The sequence below is a fragment of the Rhinoderma darwinii genome, chromosome 13 (assembly GCF_050947455.1).
Source record: "Rhinoderma darwinii isolate aRhiDar2 chromosome 13, aRhiDar2.hap1, whole genome shotgun sequence".
NCBI classification, from domain to species: Eukaryota; Metazoa; Chordata; class Amphibia; order Anura; family Rhinodermatidae; genus Rhinoderma; species Rhinoderma darwinii.
The window spans coordinates 15,827,625-15,854,235 of record NC_134699.1 but is presented as its reverse complement, the minus strand read 5'-3'; the positions used below and the strand labels follow the sequence as shown (position 1 = coordinate 15,854,235).

General features: G+C 41.3%; 2 protein-coding genes across 3 annotated transcripts in view; one reads left to right on the top strand and one right to left on the bottom strand.

The window, feature by feature from the left end:
- The window catches only part of WNT3 (Wnt family member 3), a 203,792-nt gene that overhangs the window by 14,197 nt on the left and 162,984 nt on the right, over positions 1 to 26,611 (top strand). For both annotated transcript variants that reach the window (XM_075846541.1, XM_075846542.1), the window contains exon 2: positions 5,039 to 5,159. The gene's annotated coding sequence lies outside the window, so the exon portion shown is untranslated. The remainder of the gene's footprint in view (positions 1 to 5,038; positions 5,160 to 26,611) is intronic.
- The window catches only part of ITGB3 (integrin subunit beta 3), a 44,147-nt gene that overhangs the window by 1,421 nt on the left and 16,115 nt on the right, over positions 1 to 26,611 (bottom strand). The window contains exons 6-14 of the mRNA XM_075846537.1: positions 26,389 to 26,550; positions 26,211 to 26,306; positions 25,022 to 25,111; positions 24,613 to 24,747; positions 21,362 to 21,791; positions 6,346 to 6,568; positions 5,579 to 5,682; positions 4,950 to 5,069; positions 661 to 827 (exon numbers count right to left, since the gene is read on the bottom strand). Of these exons, the coding sequence (XP_075702652.1) occupies positions 661 to 827; positions 4,950 to 5,069; positions 5,579 to 5,682; positions 6,346 to 6,568; positions 21,362 to 21,791; positions 24,613 to 24,747; positions 25,022 to 25,111; positions 26,211 to 26,306; positions 26,389 to 26,550 (1,527 nt within the window). The remainder of the gene's footprint in view (positions 1 to 660; positions 828 to 4,949; positions 5,070 to 5,578; positions 5,683 to 6,345; positions 6,569 to 21,361; positions 21,792 to 24,612; positions 24,748 to 25,021; positions 25,112 to 26,210; positions 26,307 to 26,388; positions 26,551 to 26,611) is intronic.

The window sequence follows — 26,611 nt, the reverse complement described above, 5'->3', positions numbered from 1 at the left end:
TGAGTCGCTCTTTATAGCTGCTCTGGCTAACAGCTGAGGGTCCTGTACCGAGGACCCCCTTTAATAACTCAGATTTATCTAGGGGAATACTGGTAAAACCGTATTACTCTCTGTGATGATAAGGCCCCTCCAGGGATGTAAGGAGTGGACCCAGTATTCTAATTTTTTTTTTACCGCTGATGATCCAATTAACCTGCGGAATAGAGGTAATAGATCCCACAGATCCGCTAACCATGAAGAGATGAGGGTGAAATCTCCAATTTCTGAAATCCAATGTTGAATATAAAGGTAACATTATGTTCCTAACTTTCTTGAGAACTTTCCCTAGAAAAATATACCGGCCAAACAATCAGTATAATGGACGTATAAAGGAAATGTCCAAATAATGGCAGGAAGTCTGTATACCCAGAGGCCCTGCCCTGACCTGATGCTTTAGCAAAATGTGAATTTGCCGCCACAAGGACCATTGCAGAGAAAAATATCACATCATACATTACTATTACTTCGACTGGCAGAGCATGCTGGGAGTTGTAGTTTCGCCACAGGTTGCAGTACCAGAAGCACCAAATCTGCATAAATGTATGTGTGTCTTTAAGCATCAACTATAGGGGATCTTATCAGACAACAGATCTCATTCCTTCAATATCGCCCCATTCTTACCGTGTCCCACTTTGCCTTAACCCTCTCCTCTTCAAACTTGGCAAACTCGCGCCGGTCATGGATGGTAATGAGCAACTTCCAAATAAGCAGCGCCACCAATCCTACAAGCAAAATGGCTCCCATGACGGACATGAGGACCACAAGGATGTCAGGACCCTGAGGACATTCTGAGGGAACATAAGAGATAATAACCATAGGGTGAGGTCCTCATTGTTTACACAGTGACTCCTGCCCTAAAATGAAATATTGACGGCCTATCCTAAAGATTGGCCATCAAAGTTAATGTTCTGGAGAACCTTTTTAACCCTTTAATGACCAGGCCTGTTTTTCATTTCTTTTCTCCGCCATATTCCAAGAGCCATAACGTTTCTACCTTTCCATCGGTGTAGCTGGATGAGGGCTTGTTTTTTTGCGGGACGGGTCGTATTTTTCAATGGTAACCATTCGGGGTACATATCAATTATTTTCTTCAGGTCGTTGCGTATGTACATTAAATATGTATAGTCTGTTTTACGTTTTAGCAGTTTTACACATTATAACATGTTTTAGTGAAAAAAGTCATTTTTATGCCGCCACATTTCGAGTTCTATATTTTTTTTCGTTTTGCATTGATGTAGCTGTACGAGGGCTTATTTTTTGCAGGATGAGTTGTAGTTTTTATTAGTACCATTTTGGGGTACATATCATTTATTGATTAGCTTTTATTATTTTTTTTGAGTGGGAATGCAAAAACAAAACAAGCAGTTCCACCATTGTTTTTTGTACGTTTTTTGCGCACTGTGCAGTATAATCGGTTGTGTGTGTTCTACGGGTTGCTGCGATTGTGGCGGTGCCTAATGTGTAGTTATTGTTTCATTAATGTTTTTGGAGGGTACTTTTTCATTTTTATTAAACTTGAGAAAACTCCATTTTACACATTTTTATCCCACTAGGAGACTTGAAGCAGCGATTAATCTTTGATCACTTGTATAATGCTCTGACATGGGGTAATATGCAGTTTCTGATGGCAGACCTAGGGGATTTAGTTGGGCAATAGGCTGCCATGGTAACCTATCGGTACCCGTCGCGGGGCGCTTATGGGCTAACAGAAGAAGCCTCCTCCCTCTGTCAAACCTTAGAGGCGGAGGTCGCAAATGACCGCAACGACTAAGGGGTGAAAATGCTGTGATCAGAGTTTTCTCCAATCCCACCAGTTAGGGCATGAGCCAGGCTGTGGATATATATTGGTAATATTCATGATATCTGTTAAGGATCTCCGCTATCCTGACATGTCTGTTTTAGAAAATACTTGTATATAAAATAAAAATTCTGAAGCATCTTTTCTTAAGTAATTCCTCTGTTCTTCCTACTGGAAATTTATGAAGAAATTGACAATGGGGTGTGTTCCTACCGAGTCTGACATTGTCCAATCAATGTTGCCTGTTAGACTGTGTAGGGACACGCCCTTTTGACAAGGAGAATTTTAGTGGCTAGTTGTCAATTTATTATGAAATTTCTAAGAAGAATAACAGAGGAATGGCGCAACGCAGAGTTCTTAAGAACAATGTTCTTTTTATGGGGAATACAAGTATTTACTAAAACAGACATGATAGATTTCCTAGGAGCTTTTACTAGATTTCCACCCTCTCGTCTAATTGGTAGCGTACACAGTACCACCCAGCATCTGATTTATAGTGGTTGGAAAGGGAGAAAAATGTGCATGTTGTCTTCAGTGTGTCCTGCCGCGTTACAGCTCAGCTACACTAATGTTTAGATATAAACAAGGACAGATCTCTCTCACGAGGCGATCTGTACCAGTTGATGAAGAGTTAAGATCTCTGGGTTTTTTTGCTGAGTGAATATATTGGAGCTCATTAGAAGGGGCTGGAAAAATTCCTTTAAAGTTTATGTTTTTCTCATGCACTTCTCTCCCGGCATCTGGGACATGTTACAGAATGCGGCAGTGGGTGGAAATTTGTATTAATTTCTCAATTACTGGGCAAAAAGTTCTTTGTAACGCAGCCGGGGTAACCTAAAGCTGGATATTAAATGTCACCGGTAATCCGAGACGGGCCATTATAAGCCACTGATTTTTTAAAAATGTAATGTGAAATCAAAAACTTCTTCAGACGGGGGAAATGCTACTTTTCTAACAATGCGGTCTCCTATCTATCTATCTATCTATCTATCTATCTATCTATCTATCTATCTATCTATCTATCTATCTATCTATCTATCTATCTATCTATCTATCTATCTATCTATCTCATATCTATCTATCTATCTATCTATCTATCTATCTATCTATCTATCTATCTATCTATCTATCTATCTATCTATCTATCTATCTATCTCATATCTATCTATCTATCTATCTCATATCTATCTATCTATCTATCTATCTATCTATCTATCTATCTATCTATCTATCTATCTATCTATCTATCTATCTATCTATCTATCTATCCCATATCTATCTATCTATCTATCTATCTATCTATCTATCTATCTATCTATCTATCTATCTATCTATCTATCTATCTATCTATCTATCTATCTATCTATCCCATATCTATCTATCTATCTATCCCATATCTATCTATCTATCTATATCTAATCTCATATCTATATGATAAGAATGGCAGCGAAATGTTAATGGGAGCATAAGAATGTTTTTTATAGTTTAGGGTTTTCTCTGACGTCTTCTTAACTGGCCATTGCCGAAATTTAGGAACCTTTCTCAGTTAGGGTATGTGCACACACACTAATTACGTCCGTAATTGACGGACGTATTTCGGCCGCAAGTACCGGACCGAACACACTGCAGGGAGCCGGGCTCCTAGCATCATAGTTATGTACGACGCTAGGAGTCCCTGCCTCTCTGCAGGACAACTGTCCCGTACTGTAATCATGTTTTCAGTACAGGACAGTAGTTCCATGGAGAGGCAGGGACTCCTAGCATCGTACATAACTATGATGCTAGGAGCCCGGCTCCCTGCACTGAGTTCGGTCCGGTACTTGCGGCCGAAATACGTCCGTCAATTACGGACGTAATTAGTGTGTGTGCATATACCCTTATTCAAAAACATTCACCAATAAACATTAGTTATTGAGTTGCTCTCGCTTTCCGAAACTCCTGAATCAAAAATTTGCAATACATCTTAAAGGGCTTGTATGAGATTAGAGTAACATGGCTGCATTTATTCTTTAAACAATACCACCTTTTTCCTAAAGATGAGGCTGAGCTGCAATACCAGACAAAGCCTAAAGACAGGAGTGGGGCTATTTTTTTGGAAAAAAGCAGCCATAGTTTTTAATCATACAAGCCTTTATCAATAACAGCTTGTAGGCGGAATTAGCTGGACTCCCGGACTCCTAGTGCACATATTCACTTAGTATATGCAGCGGTATTTCTTCTATAAATACAACATTCCCTATGTGTTTTTCTATTAAAAACTGTATGAGCCACCACAGCGCCCCTGCTACTATTACTCGCTGCCTTCATATAGGGCAGCTGGTATATGTGATGGATCCAGTGTAAAGGCAAATCAAACTACTAATGGTAAAATGGATTTTATCAGTAAACTACTTGTTACAACAGATGTCCTTTATCGCGTGCCTGTGATGACCATCCAAAATCTGACCATAATAAACATCGTGCTTTGTTTAATAATAGCTACAAGAAACAAGCATCAGCTATTGATTCAATCCAGCTGTATGTAAGTAATTTTATGTGACATGGGGTTATGGACAACCATTATAAAAAAAAAAAAAGACATTCAAGGAGGATCTGTTACCCCTACTGATTTGTCTGTTTCAGTAAATAATTGTATTCCCCATGTGATAACAATTCTGGAGCATCTTTTAAAAGAACTCTATGTTGTGCCGTCCCTCTGTTATTCCTCCTAGACATTTATAATTAAATTGACAGCTGGGTGTTATCAGTTGGGGGTGTGTCTCTACACAGACTGACACTGTCCAATCAGTGCTGACACAGTAAAACTGTGTAGTGACACGCCCCTTTGACAAGGGGAATTGTAACACCCAGTTGGAAATTTATTCATACACGTCTAGGAGGAATAACAGAGGAATTGCACGGCCACAGCCAAAGTTCTAAAAAAATATGTACCAGAATTATTTAATGGAAAATAGAAGTATTTTCCAAAATAGACATGTCAGGAGAGGGGAGAGGTCCTCTTTTAGAACTTGAGATCATTCTTTTGCCGGATTTCATGATGGTCAAGGTCACAATTGGCATGTAATGAGGGACATATGAGAAGAAATGTAGATGAGCTGTCACATGCGCTTACCTGCTTCATTAATGACATACAGCACAGACTTCCCACTGGAGTCCTCATGGTACTGGAACCTGACCACACAGTCGTTCTCGTCCTTATAGGTGCAGTTTACAGCATCCTTCCCATTGTCCACTGAAGACCAAACCCGAAAAGAGAAGAGATATGAACTGGACGTCCAACTCAATACTATAACCCCCATCAGAGGCTCACAGCCCTATTCAGGTAGGAACCTATGTGTCAATGCTGGCATTGTTCTTCCCACACCTTCAAAAAGTGAGGCCTCAATGTAATGAACAATACATCTGACAGGAGGCTGTTAAATATGATTTCAGGTTAATTATCAATGAATCTGTGTATCAACTAAGGCTGTATTCACACCACGTTTGGTATGTACGTTCAGCGTAAGAGCTGAGGGATACTCCCGACTCATATGCTAAACGGATCTGTAGAGCCCCACGGGCCCAGCGGTTGTCAAAAGAGTGTTGTTTTGGCATCCGCCGGGCAGGTGTATGTTGGCATACCTTATACGCCAAACATATTAAAAACTTGGTGTGAACATAGCCTTACTCTGCTGATGCTCATAGTTGCCAGAAATGGACCATCTATTCAAGGTCAACATGATTTCCGCGCATGTTACTTACCTAACTCTGTCACAGACAAAATCTCATCACGACAAATTCTCTTGCACAAAAATTCCTCCTCAAACCAGGGACCACGCTCAAACTTCTTACATTCCACACAGCCCCTGAGTTACAATGGTAGATAAAAGGTGATATATAATAAAAAATAATACTTATAATATTGCTTAGAACAAAAATTGTCTATACTAACTTCTATGTGGATTAATGGTAACATTCAATTACCCCTAACCATATACTAAGAGCCGTGTGTAGCTTTTATATGGAAGTTTATGAAAAGAGAGTAAAGAGGTACGCAGGATGAACTACACAATTCTGACTGCCTGCAGCAGCCACTAGAGGGAGCTTATTGCATACATTATTGAGTTCATTGCATAAAACTTATGATGTGAGCTCCCTCTAGTGGTGGGTACAGGCTGTTTGAATTTTATCATGTAACTATGTCTTCCAGAAGATTTGGAGCTCTGTAACAGAAAAATGGAGCTCTGTCCGATATAAGGTATATAACCTGAAATTCTTACGCACAGAATTTTAAACCTATTGAGATAAAAAACTAACGTTGGTTTAAAGGTGGATATTCCTTTAAATGAACCATAGTAATAATACTTATTCTACTCGTCTCTCCAGTTTATCTTTTAGAGGGATTATTGCTTATATGTGATTTATATGTGTATGTCAGTGAGACTCCGCAGCTGATAAGGAATAGAAAAATACCATAGGGAGTAGTTAAGGGAACGGCATACCAGGAGGATGCATGGGATAACACTTACTTCTTGAAGGTACAGGCATCTGGACAAGTTGGGCATTTTTCACAGGTGTCTCCATATGACCCAGGCTGGGTGCAATCACATTTCCCACAGACGCACTGTCCCCTTCCACTACATAGGAGCCCACTGCTGGACATACACATGTCTGTGCGGGTGGTGCAGTTACAGTAATCGCCAGTCCAGTCAGACTCACAGATACAATCCCCGCAGTTACACTGTCCATGTCCTGGAAGGTAAGAAAAAAAGACACACACGCAAGTATTATACATGAGGTTATGAGAAGTCCGGTTATCTTATAAAGAGGTATGGAAGACCGGCATCACATGACCTCCCCAAAAAATGACTCCCAAAAATTAAATGCCAGATACCATTTTATGGGTGACTTTATTGGCTCATATGTAAATGATAAGTATCGCCTTTATCATAGTGACATGCCAGAAGTTTTTGTTGGTGGGTGTCCGAGCACCACCGATAACTAAAACAAAGCGGCAGAAGTGAGCGCTGAGCCGCTTCGTCTCTGATTGGCTCTTCTCGGAAAGCCGAGCAACTTCCTCCCTTGTTTTCTATTATTACACATGCAGAACTGTGTTACATTTCAGATCCCCAATATATTATTATTATTATTTTATTTTAAATTGTATAAAGTTGAATGTGTTTTCCTCATTCCAGGCAGGTAATTCCTTCCTCCAAACATGGCATTCGGTCCTGCGTGCAGTATATAATGGGGGTCACACAAGTCATAGCAGTTTACAGATTTTATCAATTTGGATTACCAATGTAAAAATAGTCAGAACTGTATACAGGGGATCAGATGTTTTGGCTGGGGTACAATAGTTTGTATTGTGAATATTGTCACATTAATGAATAATATTGAATCTTAGCAATGGAAGCTTTCTATTATTCCCCAAACTCTAGCAAACCAACTTCCCCTAACATCTGTATTGTTTATAAATGTATCACTCCAACTATTCTATACAATCACTAGTAACACTTTTTCTTATACCAGCTCCCGATAACTCCACCTATTACTCCATATACCTGCTCCTTCTCATTCCTCCTATTACTCCATATAACCTCCCCTATATCTCCTCTTATTATTCCATATAACCTCTCCCTATATCTCCTCCTATTACTCCATAAACCTCTCCCTATATCTCCTCCTATTACTCCATATAACCTCACCTATATCTCCTCCTATTACTCCATATATCCTCTCCCTATATCTCCTCCTATTACTCCATATAACCTCTCCTATATCTCCTCCTATTACTCCATATAACCTCTCCCTATATCTCCTATTACTCCATATAACCTCTCCCTATATCTCCTCCTATTACTCCATATAACCTCTCCCTATATCTCCTCCTATTACTCTATATAACCTCTCCCTATATCTCCTATTATTCCATATAACCTCTCCCTATATCTCCTCCTATTACTCCATATAACCTCTCCCTATATCTCCTCCTATTACTCCATATAACCTCTCCCTATATCTCCTCCTATTACTCCATATAACCTCCCCCTATATCTCCTCCTATTACTCCATATAACCTCTCCTATATCTCCTCCTATTACTCCATATAACCTCTCCCTATATCTCCTATTACTCCATATAACCTCTCCCTATATCTCCTCCTATTACTCCATATAACCTCTCCCTATATCTCCTCCTATTACTCCATATATCCTCTCCCTATATCTCCTCCTATTACTCTATATAACCTCTCCCTATATCTCCTATTATTCCATATAACCTCTCCCTATATCTCCTCCTATTACTCCATATAACCTCTCCCTATATCTCCTCCTATTACTCCATATAACCTCTCCCTATATCTCCTCCTATTACTCCATATAACCTCTCCCTATATCTCCTCCTATTACTCCATATATCCTCTCCCTATATCTCCTCCTATTACTCTATATAACCTCTCCCTATATCTCCTCCTATTATTCCATATAACCCCTCTATATATCTCCTCCTATTACTCCATATAACCTCTCCCTATATCTCCTCCTATTACTCCATATAACCTCTCCTATATCTCCTCCTATTACTCCATATAACCTCTCCTATTACTCCATATAACCTCTCCTATATCTCCTCCTAATACTCCATATAACCTCTCCCTATATCTTCTCCTATTACTCCATATAACATCTCCCTATATCTCCTCCTATTACTCCATATAACCTCTCCTATATCTTATCCTATTACTCCATATAATCTCTCCCTATATCTCCACCTATTACTCCATATAACCTCTCCCTATATCTCCTCCTATTACTCCATATAACCTCTCAATATATCTCCTCCTATTACTCCATATAACCTCTCCCTATATCTCCTCCTATTACTCCATATAACCTCTCCCTATATATCCTCCTATTACTCCATATAACCTCTCCCTATATCTCTTCCTGTTACTCCATATAACCTCTCCTATATCTCCTCCTAATACTCCATATAACATCTCCCTATATCTCCTCCTATTACTCCATATAACCTCTCCCTATATCTCCTCCTATTACTCCATATAACCTCCCCCTATATCTCCTCCTATTACTCCATATAACCTCTCCCTATATCTTCATCCTATTACTCCATATAACCTCTCCCTATATCTCATCCTATTACTCCATATAACCTCTCCCTATATCTCTTCCTGTTACTCCATATAACCTCTCCTATATCTCCTCCTATTACTCCATATAACCTCTTCCTATATCTCCTCCTATTACTACATATAACCTCCCCTATATCTCCTCCTATTACTCCATATAACCTCTCCCTATATCTCCTCCTATTACTCCATATAACCTCCCCTATATCTCCTCCTATTACTCCATATAACCTCTCCCTATATCTCCTCCTATTACTCCATATAACCTCTCCCTATATCTCCTCCTATTACTCGATATAACCTCTCCCTATATCTCCTCCTATTACTCCATATAACCTCTCCCTATATCTCCTCCTAATACTCCATATAACCTCCCCCTATATCTCCTCCTATTACTCCATATAACCTCTCCCTATATCTCCTCCTATTACTCCATATAACCTCCCCCTATACCTCCTCCTATTACTCCATATAACCTCCCCTATTATCTCCTCCTATTACTCCATATAACCTCTCCCTATATCTCATCCTATTACTCCATATAACCTCTCCCTATATCTCATCCTATTACTCCATATAACCTCTCCTATATCTCCTCCTATTACTCCATATAACCTCTCCTATATCTCCTCCTATTACTCCATATAACCTCTCCTATATCTCCTCCTATTACTCCATATAACCTCTCCCTATATCTCCTCCTATTACTCCATATAACCTCTCCCTATATCTCCTCCTAATACTCCATATAACCTCCCCCTATATCTCCTCCTATTACTCCATATAACCTCTCCCTATATCTCCTCCTATTACTCCATATAACCTCCCCCTATACCTCCTCCTATTACTCCATATAACCTCCCCTATTATCTCCTCCTATTACTCCATATAACCTCTCCCTATATCTCATCCTATTACTCCATATAACCTCTCCCTATATCTCATCCTATTACTCCATATAACCTCTCCTATATCTCCTCCTATTACTCCATATAACCTCTCCTATATCTCCTCCTATTACTCCATATAACCTCTCCTATATCTCCTCCTATTACTCCATATAACCTCTCCCTATATCTCCTCCTATTACTCCATATAACCTCTCCCTATATCTCCTCCTATTACTCCATATAACCTCTCCCTATATCTCCTCCTATTACTCCATATAACCCCTCCCTATATCTCCTCCTATTACTCCATATAACCTCTCCCTATATCTCATCCTATTACTCCATATAACCTCTCCCTATATCTCCTCCTATTACTCCATATAACCTCTCCCTATATCTCCTCCTGTTACTCCATATAACCTCCCCTATATCTCCTCCTATTACTCTATATAACCTCTCCTATATCTCCTCCTATTACTCCATATAACCTCTCCCTATATCTCCTCCTATTACTCCATATAACCTCTCCTATATCTCCTCCTATTACTCCATATAACCTCTCCCTATATCTCCTCCTATTACTCCATATAACCTCTCCCTATATCTCCTCCTATTACTCCATATAACCTCCCCTATATCTCCTCCTATTACTCCATATAACCTCCCCCTATATCTCATCCTATTACTCCATATAACCTCTCCCTATATCTCATCCTATTACTCCATATAACCTCTCCCTATATCTCCTCCTATTACTCCATATAACCTCTCCCTATATCTCCTCCTATTACTCCATATAACCTCTCCTATATCTCCTCCTGTTACTCCATATAACCTCTCCCTATATCTCCTCTACTCCATATAACCTCTCCTATATCTCCTCCTATTACTCCATATAACCTCTTCCTATATCTCCTCCTATTACTCCATATAACCTCTTCCTATATCTCCTCCTATTACTACATATAACCTCCCCTATATCTCCTCCTATTACTCCATATAACCTCTCCCTATATCTCCTCCTATTACTCCATATAACCTCTCCCTATATCTCCTCCTATTACTCCATATAACCTCTCCCTATATCTCCTCCTATTACTCCATATAACCTCCCCTATATCTCCTCCTATTACTCCATATAACCTCTCCCTATATCTCCACCTATTACTCCATATAACCTCTCCCTATGTCTCCTTCTATTACTCCATGTAACCTCTCCCTATATCTCCTCCTATTACTCCATATAACCTCCCCTATATCTCCTCCTATTACTCCATATAACCTCTCCCTATATCTCCACCTATTACTCCATATAACCTCCCCTATATCTCCTCCTATTACTCCATATAACATCTCCCTATATTTCCTCCTGTTACTCCATATAACCTCTCCCTATATCTCCTCCTATTACTCCATATAACCTCTCCCTATATCTCCTCCTATTACTCCATATAACCTCTCCCTATATCTCCTCCTATTACTCCATATATCCTCTCCCTATATCTCCTCCTATTACTCCATATAACCCCTCCCTATATCTCCTCCTATTACTCCATATAACCTCTCCCTATATCTCATCCTATTACTCCATATAACCTCTCCATAAAAGCTCTGCAATTCCTATTACTATGTACATGAAAGAATACAATACATAACCATCCAGAAATAGCCAGCTTGACTAACAGTCCTAGTAAAATGTAAAATAACAAAAGTTTATAATGCTGTGAACTTTACACCCGATGTTATCAGGAGGTTTGTATGCTCCACCATTTATAAATATTTATTTTAGTGCATGCTATTTGGTCTGTTTTTATGATAAATGGTTGCACCGAGGCTGCACTAATGTATTTACTAATAGAGTATACAGGATATATATTTAATAGAGAATATTCTGTGCCAGCAGATCTATGCTCAAAAATCAAAGTTTGGCTATCTTTCGAAAACTGTTCTTGTTAATTAGTGTGCTGACTTTTTCTTGCTATATTTGCCTGCTCCTGAGACCTGACCTCATGGAGTTGTAGATGAATCTAGGGGGTAGCTAAGCTACAGCAGCCATCCTATCAGCTGCTGAGTCATCACTTTGTCACAGAGTCACCCAGGCTTCCTAGAAATGTATAATCCCTGGTGTATTCTTGAACAGAAGGAAACAACTAAACTCTGGCCCCTGGCCAGTTCATGCCGGAATCTCGCTTACATGTATATATCTTTTCTCAGCAAGTCCCAGTGGGACAAACATCTGGACAGTCAGGAGACATTCATTGCAATTAGTAAAAAAAGTAGTTGTTTCCTGCCTAGAATTACAATTAGTTTATTGGAGAATCATCCGATGGTTTATATGCTGCAAAGAAAATATAATAAAACGACCCACAGAGTAAATTTTAGGGCACATATGCAAAATAGTGTTGCTTCATCATTGACAAACCTAGGCTAATATATAAGGTTATGGTATAGATAGAATAAGTTTCACTAGGAACCTGGTGCCTGAGGGCTTCAATTGACCATTCTGCAACAAAGGAGTAAACCAGGACTATAAATGGCAGATTTTTCATCAAGGCCTAAGGGCTTTAAGTTGCTCCTCAGCGATATACAGACCGCCATTCACAGCATCTTGTATTCTGTCAATGGAGTAACACACAGGCTGCCACATTCACTGCGCTACCATTTTCAACCTCATGATTTCGATCATACGCTATAGTCCTGCTATACTAACCATAATATCTAGTAGCATGCTTTTGCCACTTTCAGACAAGCGTAATACGGGTGCTTTTTTGCGCCCATATTATGGACGCAACTCTCGGTCCTCACGTTGTCAATAAGAACCGAAGTAAGAGCGTCAAAGGCTTGTATGGTGCTCTAACTCTGGTTCTCATGATCCGCGGGAGGTCTGGGTGCTGCATCCGTAATATGGGTGCAAACAAAAGCACCCGCATTACGCTTTTCTGGAAGTGGCCTTAATCAGGGGCATTGCTAGGTGGGACAGGGGCTGGCGTGGATTGTACGCAAGCTGCTGGGTGCTAACAAACCACTCTGCCTAGGCAATGGGACTTTTAATGCAGGGATAGGACAGTTAAAGTGTCAAGGAAAGCCTAGCTACGACTACATAATAAAGTTTTTAAAAACTGGTAATTCAGCAGAGGTTTGCTGGAAGTTTTTTTTTTTTTCTTTTTATATTTGAACATAAAATCATTAGTTGTTTTCGGAGGTAATGATGTGGAAGAGTGGGTGAGCTGCTTCGCAAGACCAGGTCAGTGTGGTCATTCTAGATCAACACCACATCCTTCTCTCTATGCATTGTAAATGTTTCCTATGCTCAGTCACTATGGGAAATTCCACTAGAAAACTGCTTCTTCCGTTATTTCACAAGCACCCTAAGACCAGATTCACACACGCATATTTGAGCAAAAAACTGCACCAAAAACTGCATCAGTTTGTTTAGCTAAACACAGAAGTGGACACAAAAGAAAGGAGATGCATCAGTCTTTTCTTTATACCTTTGCTACTATTTGGATCCTCTTCTGGCTTTGGCTAAAACAACGGAGCCCAAAAAATGCAGCAAATACTGCATCAAAACTGTGTGTGTGATCCTGGTCTAAGCCGTATTAGTGCCAACAATAATTACAGTCTTTATTTATAGACCAACATCATATTCTGAAGCGTGGGATCATCTTCAGTGTGATGTTTCAATGTAACACAAAGTAACAATCCGCAACATTCCTAAATAGGGATTCGCTATGAATTAAAAGGGTTGTCCGGGTACGGGCCAGTTTTTCATACTGATGACCTATCCACAGGATAGGTCATCAGTATATGACCGGTGGGGGTCCAACACCCAGACCCGCACTGATATGCTGCTCTTTCTGCCACTGGGCGCTGGATGTCCGTGCCGGAAGCAGATGGCTCCGGTCACAGTTTAGCGGTTGCGCTTCAGTACTTCAGCTCTTTTCCTATTCAAGTCTATAGGAGTAGAGCTGCAGCATACCGGCTATACAGTGTAGGGAGCCATCAGCTTCCGACACTGGCCGCTGCATAACATCCGGAGGCAACAGCTGATCAGTGTGGGGTCCAGATGTCGGACCCCCATCGATCATATACTGATGACCTATTCCGTGGATAGGTCATAAGTATGAAAACCCGCCCTGTACCCGGACAACCCCAGTAAATATTGCAATCGGTGCACAATTCTGCAACAGATAGGACATGCTATGGGTTTTTAAGTCTGCAACGTGCCTACAATCCACTTCAAGTTTTTTATGCTACATGTGACTGGGAGTGTTGTGTTTTTTATTTTCACTAAGGCTATGTTCACACAGAGTATTTTGGGGGAGGAATATCTGCCTCAAAATTCCGTTTGGAACTTTGAGGCAGATTTTCCTCTCCCTGCACGCCGATTTTCGCGCCGTTTTTTGCCCGCGGCCACTGAGCGCCGCGGGCATAAAACAGCGCAAAATACGCTTTCTCTGCCTCCCATTGAAGTCAATGGGAGGTCAGAGGCGGAAGCGCCCGAAGATAGGGCATGTCGCTTCTTTTTCCCGCGAGGCAGTTTTACTGCCCGCGGGAAAAAGACGCCGACGCCTCCCATTGAAATCAATGGGAGGCGTTCTCGGGCCGTTTTTGCCGAGTTTTGCGACGCGGTTTCCGCGTCAAAAAACTCGGCAAAATACCTCGTGTGAACATAGCCTAAATCTTCTGAAAATGAAAGGGTAGGAACCTATAACCTTCATCTCAATCTGGCTTTTATGTCTTTTTTTTTTATTCTATAATATTTCCTGAAGCCCAATTTGAAAATGTGACACTTCAACCCCATTCTTCAGTGTTACATGTTGTTAAAGGGACATTATACGGATTAAAATCTCTATCAACATCCTGAGCTGAATAGCAGTTCGGATATAAACATGGATTTGGATGCACGTAAAATCCCTATGATCCCAATGCAGAACTGCAGTGTTGCCCTGGGCACAGAAGTTCTTTGCAATTGTAGGATTCCTTTGTGTGTGTGTCTTAGGCCCTGTTCACATGGAGTTTTTTGCAGGTGGGAAAATCTAAATTTTGATCTGCCTGCACGCTGTTTGCCGTGTTTTTCGCTGCGTTTTTCGATCCATTGAGCGCCGCGGTCAAAAACGCAGTGAAAACCACTTTCTCTGCCTCCCATTGATGTCAATGGGAGGTCAGAGACGTAAACGCCCGAAGATAGGGCATGTTGCTTCTTTTTCCTCCACCTCCCATTGAAATCAATGGGTGCCAAAAAACTCTGTGTGAATTCCCCCTTACTGTCAGGGGTTATATGGTTTTGCAATAGACCTTGATGTGGCTCCTTCGCCATAAAAAAAACTTTTTTTTCCGGTCTTAAATACTTCAGAATTATGGGGTGACAGGTCCATTCTGAAAGGTCGACGTAGAAAGTCTGCGATATTGTTTAACATTATCAGTTATACACGCAAGTCAGTGCAAGCTCTGAATTCTTCAAATAGTCAGGAGATATATGTGATAAATAGGCGGCGGACACACCTAGCTGAACTGAATCTCTGATATTATCCAACAAAACCAGACACTTATTGGTTTATTAGACTTGCAACATGCAAAATGCCGAGCAACTACTTCACTGCTGAAAAAAACACAGCAAAAATTCATATAAATACAAGCGTTTTTGCTTTTATTAAAGAGACAGTTACATGAACATCTTAGAAGAACTGCTTTGGAAAACCACAATGCGGTATGCATGTAAAAACCGTGTCCACGGCCTGCATACTTTCATTTTTGCCCACTGAAGCCCATTCAATAGTGGGATTTTTAAACGCTAATCGTAATCGAGATCAAATCCTATATATTTTTCTGATCATTTCAACAGATTGCAAGAAATGATTGTTTCTAGAATGACACCGATTATTGACACCACCAATTCGCAGTCCAAAATGTCTGTGAATCTGGTGTCAACATTAGTGTACAGTCTATGCAGTGCTATAGAGGCAGATCATGTGATCACTATGGCGCTCATGTGGAATGGGGGCTCGTCGCTGCACTGGTTCCGTTACAGAGCTATAGCATTGGCCTGCAGCTGCCCTAGGGTTAAACAGCACGCATTGAACTCAATACTAAAGCGGTTATTCCACGAAGGACATTTATTACTTGTCCACAGGATCGGTGATAAATGCCTGATCGATGGGACCCCCATTCATCACTACAACAGGGGTCCCCAGACCTCCGTTCCTCCTCACTGCACGACCGCAGTGAGGAGGAGCTTGAATGGAGCAGTGATCACGCATGCAGGCTGCCGCTCCATTCAATGTCTATGGGGCTGACGGAAACATCCGATCGGTGTACTTGGCTGTTTTTGGAATGACACTTTTTTTTTATTAACGGAACATGTATAGCCTTATCAAGTAGATGAGGAAAAACTGCTAATTATTTATACTTCTGGTTCCTTGTAATTATTGGTACAGATGTAGCCAAGTTTATCTTGACTGATAACGTGCTGCTATCCCACAACATGGCTTAATGAAAAAGTCAAGTTAAAGTCTCTCGCCCTGTGTATTTAACACGTTAAGAGTCAAGATAAAAATGGCTAAATTTGTACACTTTAGGCATGCTCTCAAAATATACCCGTTTATATGGGTATACACCCAAAACAGTAAGTGTCCTTCATCACCTAACCTGCGGGCACAGTCCTTCCCCATTGCTCATGTGGGTTATTTATCTGATCTGCTATTTTATACATTTTACATAATTGCTGTATTTATTCTATTTATAATTCTGTCTCTACGTTGCTATGAGATATGTTGGCACTGTATAAATCAACAGAGAGGAGGTAGTACTGGGTAGCTAAGCAGACTTCTGTGAAAGGGGCAATACATGACAAAAAAAGGGCATTTAAAAAATACAAATCTGAGGGTACATCTGCAGCCTTTGTAAAATATAAAGAGCTTAATAAAATCTGTAAAAATGTAATAAAATCAGCAAAAATACAAAATGAAAGGCAGGTGGCCAAGGATAGTAAAACAAATCCCAAAAAATTCTTCAAGCATATAAATGCAAAAAAGCCAAGGTCTGAACATGTAGGACCCCTAGATAATGGTAATGGGGAGTTGGTCACAGGGGATCAAGAGAAGGCAGAGTTACTAAATGGGTTCTTCCGCTCTGTCTGTATATACAACAGAAGAAGGAGCAGCTGATGTAGCCGGTGCCAGTGCTGTTAATATATCAGTTGATATACTGAATTGGATGAATGTAGAGATGGTCCAAGCTAAATTAAATTAAATAAATGTACACAAGGCCCCGGGACCAGATGGGTTACACCCTAGAGTTCTTAAAGAGCTTAGTTCAGTTATTTCTGTCCCCCTCTTCATAATATTTAGAGAGTCTCTCATGAGTGGTATAGTGCCAAGGGACTGGCGCAGGGCAAATGTGGTGCCTATTTTCAAAAAGGGCACTAGGTCTTCGCCGGGTAATTATAGACCAGTAAGCTTAAAATGTTTGAGGGGCTATTGAGGGACTATATACAGAATTATGTGACAATAAATAGTATTATAAGTGACAGCCAGCATGGTTTTACAAAGGACAAAAGCTGTCAAACCAACCTGATTTGTTTTTATGAAGAGGTAAGCAGAAGCCTAGACAGAGGGGCCGCTGTGGATTTAGTGTTTTTGGACTTTGCAAAGGCATTTGACACTGTCCCTCATAGACGTCTAATGGGTAAATTAAGGACTATAGGTTTAGAAAGTATAGTTTGTAATTGGATTGAGAATTGGCTCAAGGACCGTATCCAGAGATTTGTGGTCAATGATTCCTACTCTGAATGGTCCCCAGTTATAAGTGGTGTACCCCAGGGTTCAGTGCTGGGACCACTATTATTCAACTTATTTATTAATGATATAGAGGATGGGATTAATAGCACTATTTCTATTTTTGCAGATGACACCAAGCTATGTAATATAGTTCAGACTATGGAAGATGTTCATGAATTACAGGCAGATTTAAACAAACTAAGTGTTTGGGCGTCCACTTGGCAAATGAAGTTTAATGTAGATAAATGTAAAGTTATGCATCTGGGTACGAAAAACCTGCAAGCATCATATGTCCTAGGGGGAGCTACACTGGGGGAGTCAATTGTTGAGAAGGATCTGGGTGTACTTGTAAATCATAAACTAAATTTCAGCATGCAGTGTCAATCAGCTGCTTCAAAGGCCAGCAAAATATTGTCGTGTATCAAAAGAGGCATGGACTCGCGGGACAGGGAGGTAATATTACCACTTTACAAAGCATTAGTGAGGCCTCATCTAGAATATGCAGTCCAGTTCTGGGCTCCAGTTCATAGAAAGGATGCCCTGGAGTTGGAAAAAATACAAAGAAGAGCAACGAAGCTAATAAGGGGCATGGAGAATCTAAGTTATGAGGAAAGATTAAAAGAATTAAACCTATTTAGCCTTGAGAAAAGACGACTAAGGGGGGACATGATTAACTTATATAAATATATGAATGGCGCATACAAAAAATATGGTGATATCCTGTTCCTTGTAAAACCCCCTCAAAAAACAAGGGGGCACTCCCTCCGTCTGGAGAAAAAAAGGTTCAACCTGCAGAGGCGACAAGCCTTCTTTACTGTGAGAACTGCGAATCTATGGAATAGTCTACCGCAGGAGCTGGTCGCAGCAGGGACAGTAGATGGCTTTAAAAAAGGCTTAGATAATTTCCTAGAACAAAAAAATATTAACTGCTATGTGTAGAAATTTTTTACTTCCCCTTTCCTATCCCACTTCCCCTTTCCCATCCCTTGGTTGAACTTGATGGACATGTGTCTTTTTTCAACCGTACAAACTATGTAACTATGTAACTTGCCAGTCAATAGTCTGGCAAAGCTGGGTGAGAACCCATTTAGTGGCTGATATCCTACCCTGATAAACCGCCATCTAGCCTTCCCAGAAACAGAGAAATGTAAGAAATGGTAGGACAGGAGAATATGCCTTAAAGATTGTCATGAAGATAATTGCTTTTTTTTTTTTTTTTTAAAAGACCGCCACGCCGGCGATCAGCTGATCATCAGGGGTCAGGCTTCTGTAACCCCCAGAGATCAGCAGCTGCTGCAAGGGAGTTGTAGTATTACATGCCACCTCAGAGGCAAGGTCCAGAGCAAAGACCCTCCTTATAACATCCATGTACCCTAATAGGCATACACACAGGGTTATCCCTTTAATGCCTTTGAACTGTTCCTATTGATATATTTGTCGGTCTTGCTCTTTCCAAATCTATAAAATATATTCCTGGATATGGACATGTGATTATATGTACATAGACAGGAATCCTTTTTGATTTTTGTGCAGGTATTTTCTCTTTGATGAATCTCCTATCGCCATCTAGTTAATCATGAATACTCCGACTTCACATCCGCTTCCTGACTATGTCACTCGTATGCTGATATCAGGAGCAGAGGATTAGCCATGGTCAGTAGTTAATCTGTCATCTACTGTTATGTTGACGATTGCAGATTAGCGGAAGGTGAGCTGTGAACCAGGCGGCATCTATCCAAACCCTGCAGCAGTAAATACCCGTCCCAACACCACAATGATTGAGGAAATGTGGGTGGTTGAGGTGGTGAATCAGGTGTAGACTCACTATGTTGTGTGATGAAGATTAGAACGAATTATATGTCCCAGACAAATGTGGTCATAATGTTTACTAATATTCACAGACTCGTAGAAGTCAAAGCTCCCAGTTACACAATGTGACTACGTCACCACTTCCGACCTATGATCATAAAAATTGAAAGTCGCCTCTCCTGTAACAGCCTGGTCTACAAAATGTATCTTGTATTTATTTGCACTTCGTGTAAAGGATTGTTCCCTTTAGTGCAGTTTGCAAAATAGATCACCTACAGAAGGAAAAATACTGTCTCAATAATACCTTTGCAATAATTTTTATTGAAAAACTTCTTCCAAAATTAAAAGATACAGAGGTACAAAGTCCAACAAATTGTGGGTTCTCCTACTTGTTAGAAAAGTCCCTTTTTACAATAAGCTGATCACAAAGTGTCCCCCTACTGGGACCCGTAACGATCAGCTGTAATTTGTGATTAAACCTGGCAGTAGGTGTTCAGTTTCCCTGCAGCGCCACCACAGTAGTAATTAAGCATTACACAGTGCCAATTCAAATCAATGGGTTGTGTATGTAATGCAGGACAGGTCCTTCAGAGCGAGAGAGATGCTCTTCGTAACTGCTCCCCAATCTAGCCAAGAGATGAGGATCCTGAACAGAGGTCCCCCCTCTCAAATCAGAATTCCCTAATAGGGTATATGAAAATAGGTTTTATAAACTGGACAACACCTTAAGGACTCGCAACCAGCTGGAACTCCGTAAGTTCTTCCAAGAACTCTTTCCTCAAGAAAAATGTTAGCCAAATAACAAATTTATCAGTTGGAAACAATACAATAAACCAGCAAAGATCCCACCGATGATGGGGAAAATTATGGTTAAGCTGACCAAATTTTGATGGCATCTACCAACAAACTCATGTGTATGGGGACAGCCCAACTATCTCCCGATGTCTCCCGCTGGGTCATACAGGGATCAGACATTTCCCTCCATAGAGCTGAATGGGCATGTGAACATGAGGGACACGGAAGATTGACAGGTATAGATTGTATTAAACCCTCCCTGACGACAAATATCTATAGTTCCAATGTGTCAAATATTAGGGTTGCCTCGGGTAGCGAGAGGTTTTTTTTTTTTTATCATGTTTGGCCTCATAGTAGGACTTCCATATAGAGTTATTGGATAGAGACTCATGTGGTGGAATGCATATTTTCCCTTGTCCCTCTATGTGTGTAATAGCCAGAGCCGAGTGTGTATAGCTATGGGAAGGTCAGGGAAAATATCTGTCTTATGTCTATGGCCAGCCTTTGATAGGTTGAAGCTTCTTGGTTCACTGTAGACACTCGGGCTTGCCTCTTTCCTCCTACACAACATATCTTTTGGTTAAGAATTTGTACTCGGCACACCTTGCTTGTGTTACAAAAATATATTTTTATTTTTATTATGGATGCCAGAGGCTGTATGTGCGACGTCGACGTTTCGGTCAGACAGACCTTCGTCGGGCACTGAGCCGTGCTGGGGACTGGATCGGTACAAAATGATGCGTGTATAGCGCTGCTGTGGTCAGTAACCGGCGGCTTACCGCTCTGTGTTGGCGGTAAGCCGCCGGTTACTGACCACAGCAGCGCTATACACGCATCATTTTGTACCGATCCAGTCCCCAGCACGGCTCAGTGCCCGACGAAGGTCTGTCTGACCGAAACGTCGACGTCGCACATACAGCCTCTGGCATCCATAATAAAAATAAAAATATATTTTTGTAACACAAGCAAGGTGTGCCGAGTACAAATTCTTAACCTATACCCGGGTTGGGACCCTACCTCGAGCACCCAAAGAAACCAGTGCCATCTGAACACAACCATATATCTTTTGGTTACTCATCCTTAATTGTGAAATAAACTTGCGTAAATCTGTATTTCATACCTGAGCACATCTCGCCCTTGAACCGTAGGCAGGAGAAGTCATCACATTCACAGTATTTCCCCCACACTTTTCCGAAGTCGTTGTTGTGACATACGCACTGACCGCAAACGCACTCCCCTCTCCGAGAACAGATGCTGCCCTTCTCGCTTTGGGTACAGCGGTCTTGTTTGGTGGGATCATATTCCTCCTCCGAGCACTCGCAGTGGGGTCCCAGCCATCCAGTGTGACATTGGCAGATTCCACAGCTCAGCGTGCCATTGCCCATATTACAGTCTTGACTGTCGGGTTCATCATTCACTTGACATTGGCAGTCACATTGGAAGTGCACGGTTACAGTAAGAGTGTCTTTAAACCCAACAGGTTTGATGGTGAACGTCTTCACCCTCTCCTCTGGACAGCCCCGCACTTTGGCTTCAATGGAAAAAGTCACCTATGGGACAGAAATTTATATAAGTACCATACAAATCAACACATATACTGGGGCCAACAGCTATAATCACAAAGAACTAATTATCCATCACCAACTTCTCATCCAAGTGCCCTTCTATTGACTAGATATATATTTGCTGAAATAGGCATGCAAAGGAGTTTAGGACACTTTCGTTGGAAGCCAAACTATGTACCAACATCTTTTTGGTTTGTTCAAAAGTGGCAAAGCTTTAGGGAGTTCATAGGTAAATTGTGTGCCCACTCCTTGGAGCATTATATGTGGAGGCACAATTGCATCATGCATAGCGACAGTGATATTATCATGTAGTATATAGCTATCGTACTATATAAATGTAGACTTGACCTTGCATGCAGACCCTAAACAGCATGATGTCCCTTGTTTCTGAATAAAAAGCTGTCATCTGCTAGGAGGTGAGTCCATACAGAGAATTTGCACACTGCACCCCTGGATTGCATATAAGATACTTAAAGGGATATACAGCCATCATAGAGGGGGTCCCCAGTACAGAACCACCCTCTATGGAAGATAGCCCCTTAGTAAGATGGATCCCACGATAAGCCGGCACTATATAAGGCCTAATTCACACTACCATGTTTGGTCCGTGATATATGCGGTCTGCATGTCGGCAGTATTTCCCGGACCGAACACAGTGCAGGGAGGAACGCTACTAGCATCATAGTTCTGTACGATGCCAGGAGTCCCTGCATCGCTGCAGGAAAACTGTCCTGTACTGTAATCCTCTTTTCAGCATGGGACAGTAGTTCCGCGGGGAGGCAGTGACTTCTGGGATCGTACATAACGATGAAGCTAGTAGCCCGGCTCCCTGCACTGTGTTCGGTCCGGGAAATACTGCTGACATGCAGACCGTATATCACGGACCGAACACGATCGTGTGAATTAGGCCTAAGGGCTTATTTAGACGAACATGGGGAAACTCGGACGTGACAAACGGCCGTTTTTCATGGCCGCAATGCCACCGTGCGGGTCCCGTTTTCATGGATCCCCATAGACTTGAGTCTATGGAGGGATCCGTGAAAACGGAAGAAAATAGGACATGTTCTATTTTTCAACGGACCCTTCACGCGGTCGGTTGAAACAGCAGCTGTGTGAACGGCCCCATTGAAATACATGCGTCTGTGTGACGACCGTTGTTTTAACAGCCGTCACACGGACGTACACAACGTTCGTCTGAATAAGCCCCAATAGTGAGGAAATTCTGTACTTGCGCTGCAATAGACTTAAAGATTCAACATATTAAAAACACATGATCCACTTCTACCATTCCAACGTTACCAGGAAAATCATGTAGGAATGCATCTAGAAAAAAGCTGAATTAATAATTAGTATATATTATTATTTCCTTCTGTTGACTCCTAGAAATACTCTCTCTCAATACAAACAATGCTGGCAAGACTAAGATTAGTGCCACAGGCCAGCCTCTTCATACTGCCAATAATGCCAACCTCTCAGTAGTAGTCCTTCCTCACAGTGCTATCCTCCTTGCCCATAGTGCCAACCTTGGGGTAGATCACAGGGCGTTAAGGTATGGGGGGTGGGATAACATAAAATTGCCTGTATACATGCTGTTTCAAGCTACCAGAATTTTTGCAATCGCACAAAAATCTGACGTCGCTGCTTTTCCAAATTGTGGATGCAAACAAATTATAGTGGAGCCTTGGCCTAAAGCTGGTTTCACAGCGCTGTAATAGAAACGCATTTTGGGGTCCCTATTATCTCTGCAATATCCAAACCCCTGTGGTTTTACTGAACTGAACTCCCATCACAATGGAATATTAATAATGTCAGACCCAACAGAGAAGCAATGTATACAGAATGGTTTTATAGCTTTCCTCCTTGTTCGATCCAATCTAGACTTTGGCAAAAGAGAAAAAAATAATTAGGCGCCGCTCTGTATTGCAGCTTCAGAGTGTGACCCGGTCCGAACATCATGTGCTGTTAAGACCGTGAATACGCAGAATCCTTCAGCTGCAGCCAGAACATTTGATTCCTGTTATCTCGAGAGATGAATCAAATCTGACACCAGACTCTTGTTTCTATACAGAGATGTGGTCGGCCTCTCACCAGGAGGATGTAGTTAACAAGAAACATGTGTAGATGAGCGTTTACTGCAGTCATGTGGAAACTTTTACACAATGACGAGCGCAGAATAAGCGACATATGTAGAAATGTAAGGCCCTGTTCACACAGAGTTTTTTTGCAGGCAGAAAAAATCTGCCTCCGAATTCCTGCGCTTTGTTCTCATGGTGTTTTCCACCTGCGGCCTTTGAATCTAATGCAAGGACCGCGGGCAAAAATCAGCGAAAAACAATCGGAAACGAGCACCGCAGGTTTTTTCTGCCTCCCATCGATTCAATGGTAAGTCAGAGGCGGAAACTGCGGCAAGAAAGGACATGCCGGTTTTTTTTTCCCCGCGAGCGGGCAAAAGCCGCCGCCTCCCATTAAAATCAATGGTGCAAATTGGCACCAAAAACTCTGTGAACAGGGCCTATGATCGTGCAGAAACCGGGTATGGCAGAAGGGGTCATCCCATCATGACCTACTAGGGCATATGGACGTCATGTATAAGCCAGAGCGGAGAGCACCCTTTATCTGAATGGCCGCCATGTAATACTACGTTTCCTCTACAGTGGCAGAATTTCAAAAGACCCTGGCCAACTATATGCCATTTATAAAACTGTTGTCCTTAGTACTCACACCTGGGCTCTTGTACCTAAGGGAGTGCAAATTCTACATCCCCTATAGCTACGCCCCTGGTCCCTTGGCATGTGTTGCAACTCACCGTGTCTCCAATCTTCAGACCTGAGCAGGATTTCAGGCCTGGTGTGACTTCTTTGTTGGCACAGGTGGCATTGAACGAGAGCGACAGTTCCTCTGGTAGATCACGGACTTCCAGTTCTATTTTGGAGCGAATCTTCTATACTCACAAAATAATAGAGATAAAATATTTACGTATTAATGGTGGATTATTTAATAGAATGTAAGAGGTTTTCTGGTTTGGACAACACCCAGCTAATATTGTCAATGGAACCATAATGTGAATCAGTAGTCTCCAACCTGTCTCTGTTGCAAAACTACAACTCCCAGCATGCCATGTGAGGCCCTGCTGGAAGTTGGAGTTTTTCAACAGCTGGAGAGCCACACGTTCGTGAAATGCTCAGAGAACTTGGAAGATGGGTACAGAGTCTTACCTCATAGGAATCCACAATTAGCTGGATAACGTTGCTGGAATCTGTAGATAATGTGCCTACTGTGGCCCCTGGAATCAATTCACTGTATTTCTAAGGGACACATAAAGTTTTAAGTATCAAACGAGTGCATATAGGGTGAAGTTATACTTATAGGAAGATAAGATAACAGATAACAGATTTCTGCAAGACTTTGTTACAACTTGTAAAACTTATTGAGTTTTAGTATATTGCATTGATCCTAACATTATCTATTCCACGACTGCATTTTACAGCCTCTGAGATCAGATTTCCTATCACCCCCTGTTTGTTCATTGTCTGTACCTTGGGATTAAGGATTGACTCTCATTGAAGAGACCCAGCGGGCTTATGGAAACCTTTACAGGCAATGCTCCCTGGGAAAAAGTATGCAAATTAACTCCTATCAGCCAAACCAGAGACTCTTTCAAAGGAAGAGCGACCTATTTGGAGGCAACACTGTTTCGGGCTTCTTGCTTCTCATCAGTACGGAGCAGGGTACTGGTTAGCAGAATAAGATGCCATAAAGCTCGCTCTAGTGATTCGCATTCATTGAACTGTAGTCATTACAACAGACTGCGGGCGTACTGTAGGAAAACTAACGCTCCCAGAACTCAGTCAAGCACAATGCATTGTATTAAAGGATGACAAATCATCTTTAAGAGGTGAGTCTGTTGACAAACCATTTTGGAAAATGTTACATTTTCGGCAGCCCTACAGCTGTGTTACTAGATTATCCTACAGCTGAAAGGGGATTTCAAAATGATATTAATTTCCTTATGTGTTCTGCAGAATGTCTCCAAGGCGGTGCTGAGTAAATGCTTTCAAGAGAGCTTGTACTGACCTTGAGTTATTTGTGGTAGTACTTAAAGAATTAAAGGGATATTTCATTCACCATGGAATAAGTGATAAATGTTAGATCCGTTCGACCACCCTAGTTGGCCGAGCATCCCAGTTCCATTGAAGTGAATGTGTCTGAGCTGCAGTACCACACACAACCTGTGGAAGGGTGTGGCACTGTTTTTGAAAGAAAGCAATTCTCTTTTTTTTTTTTTTTTTATAGTCCTGTTTTTCAGTTCAGCTTTCCTATGACTATCTAGTATAAGTATGCTTAGTTTAAGTTCTAGATCAACTTTTTCTCCTTCAAGTATTATCATATAGATGATGCACTTACCCTATAAAGTTCGAGGACAGTGTTTGTGACCGCAAAAACAAGATTGATGTTTTTCTGTGAGAGTTTTTCAGTCATGAGGCCAATAGATGGGTAATCCTAAGGGAGGGAGAAAAAATATAGTACAATACATTGTGGATATTGGAACGTGTTTTTGCGTTTTCCATCTTTTCTTCCTTACCAGGGTGGTAGATAGCGTGTAATGGTTATCTTCTCCTAAATGACAATGCCCATCATTGGGTTGGACAATGCCAGCAAGTCTTCCATCCAAAGCAATGTGTGTCCTGGCATCGGTGGTAAAAACCAGTAGATGGGAAGATTCGTTCCTCCACCCAATTCTTTCCTATCAATTTTAAAACGGAGTTGTTATAACAATTGTCTGAACCCCCATTCCTATATCCCCT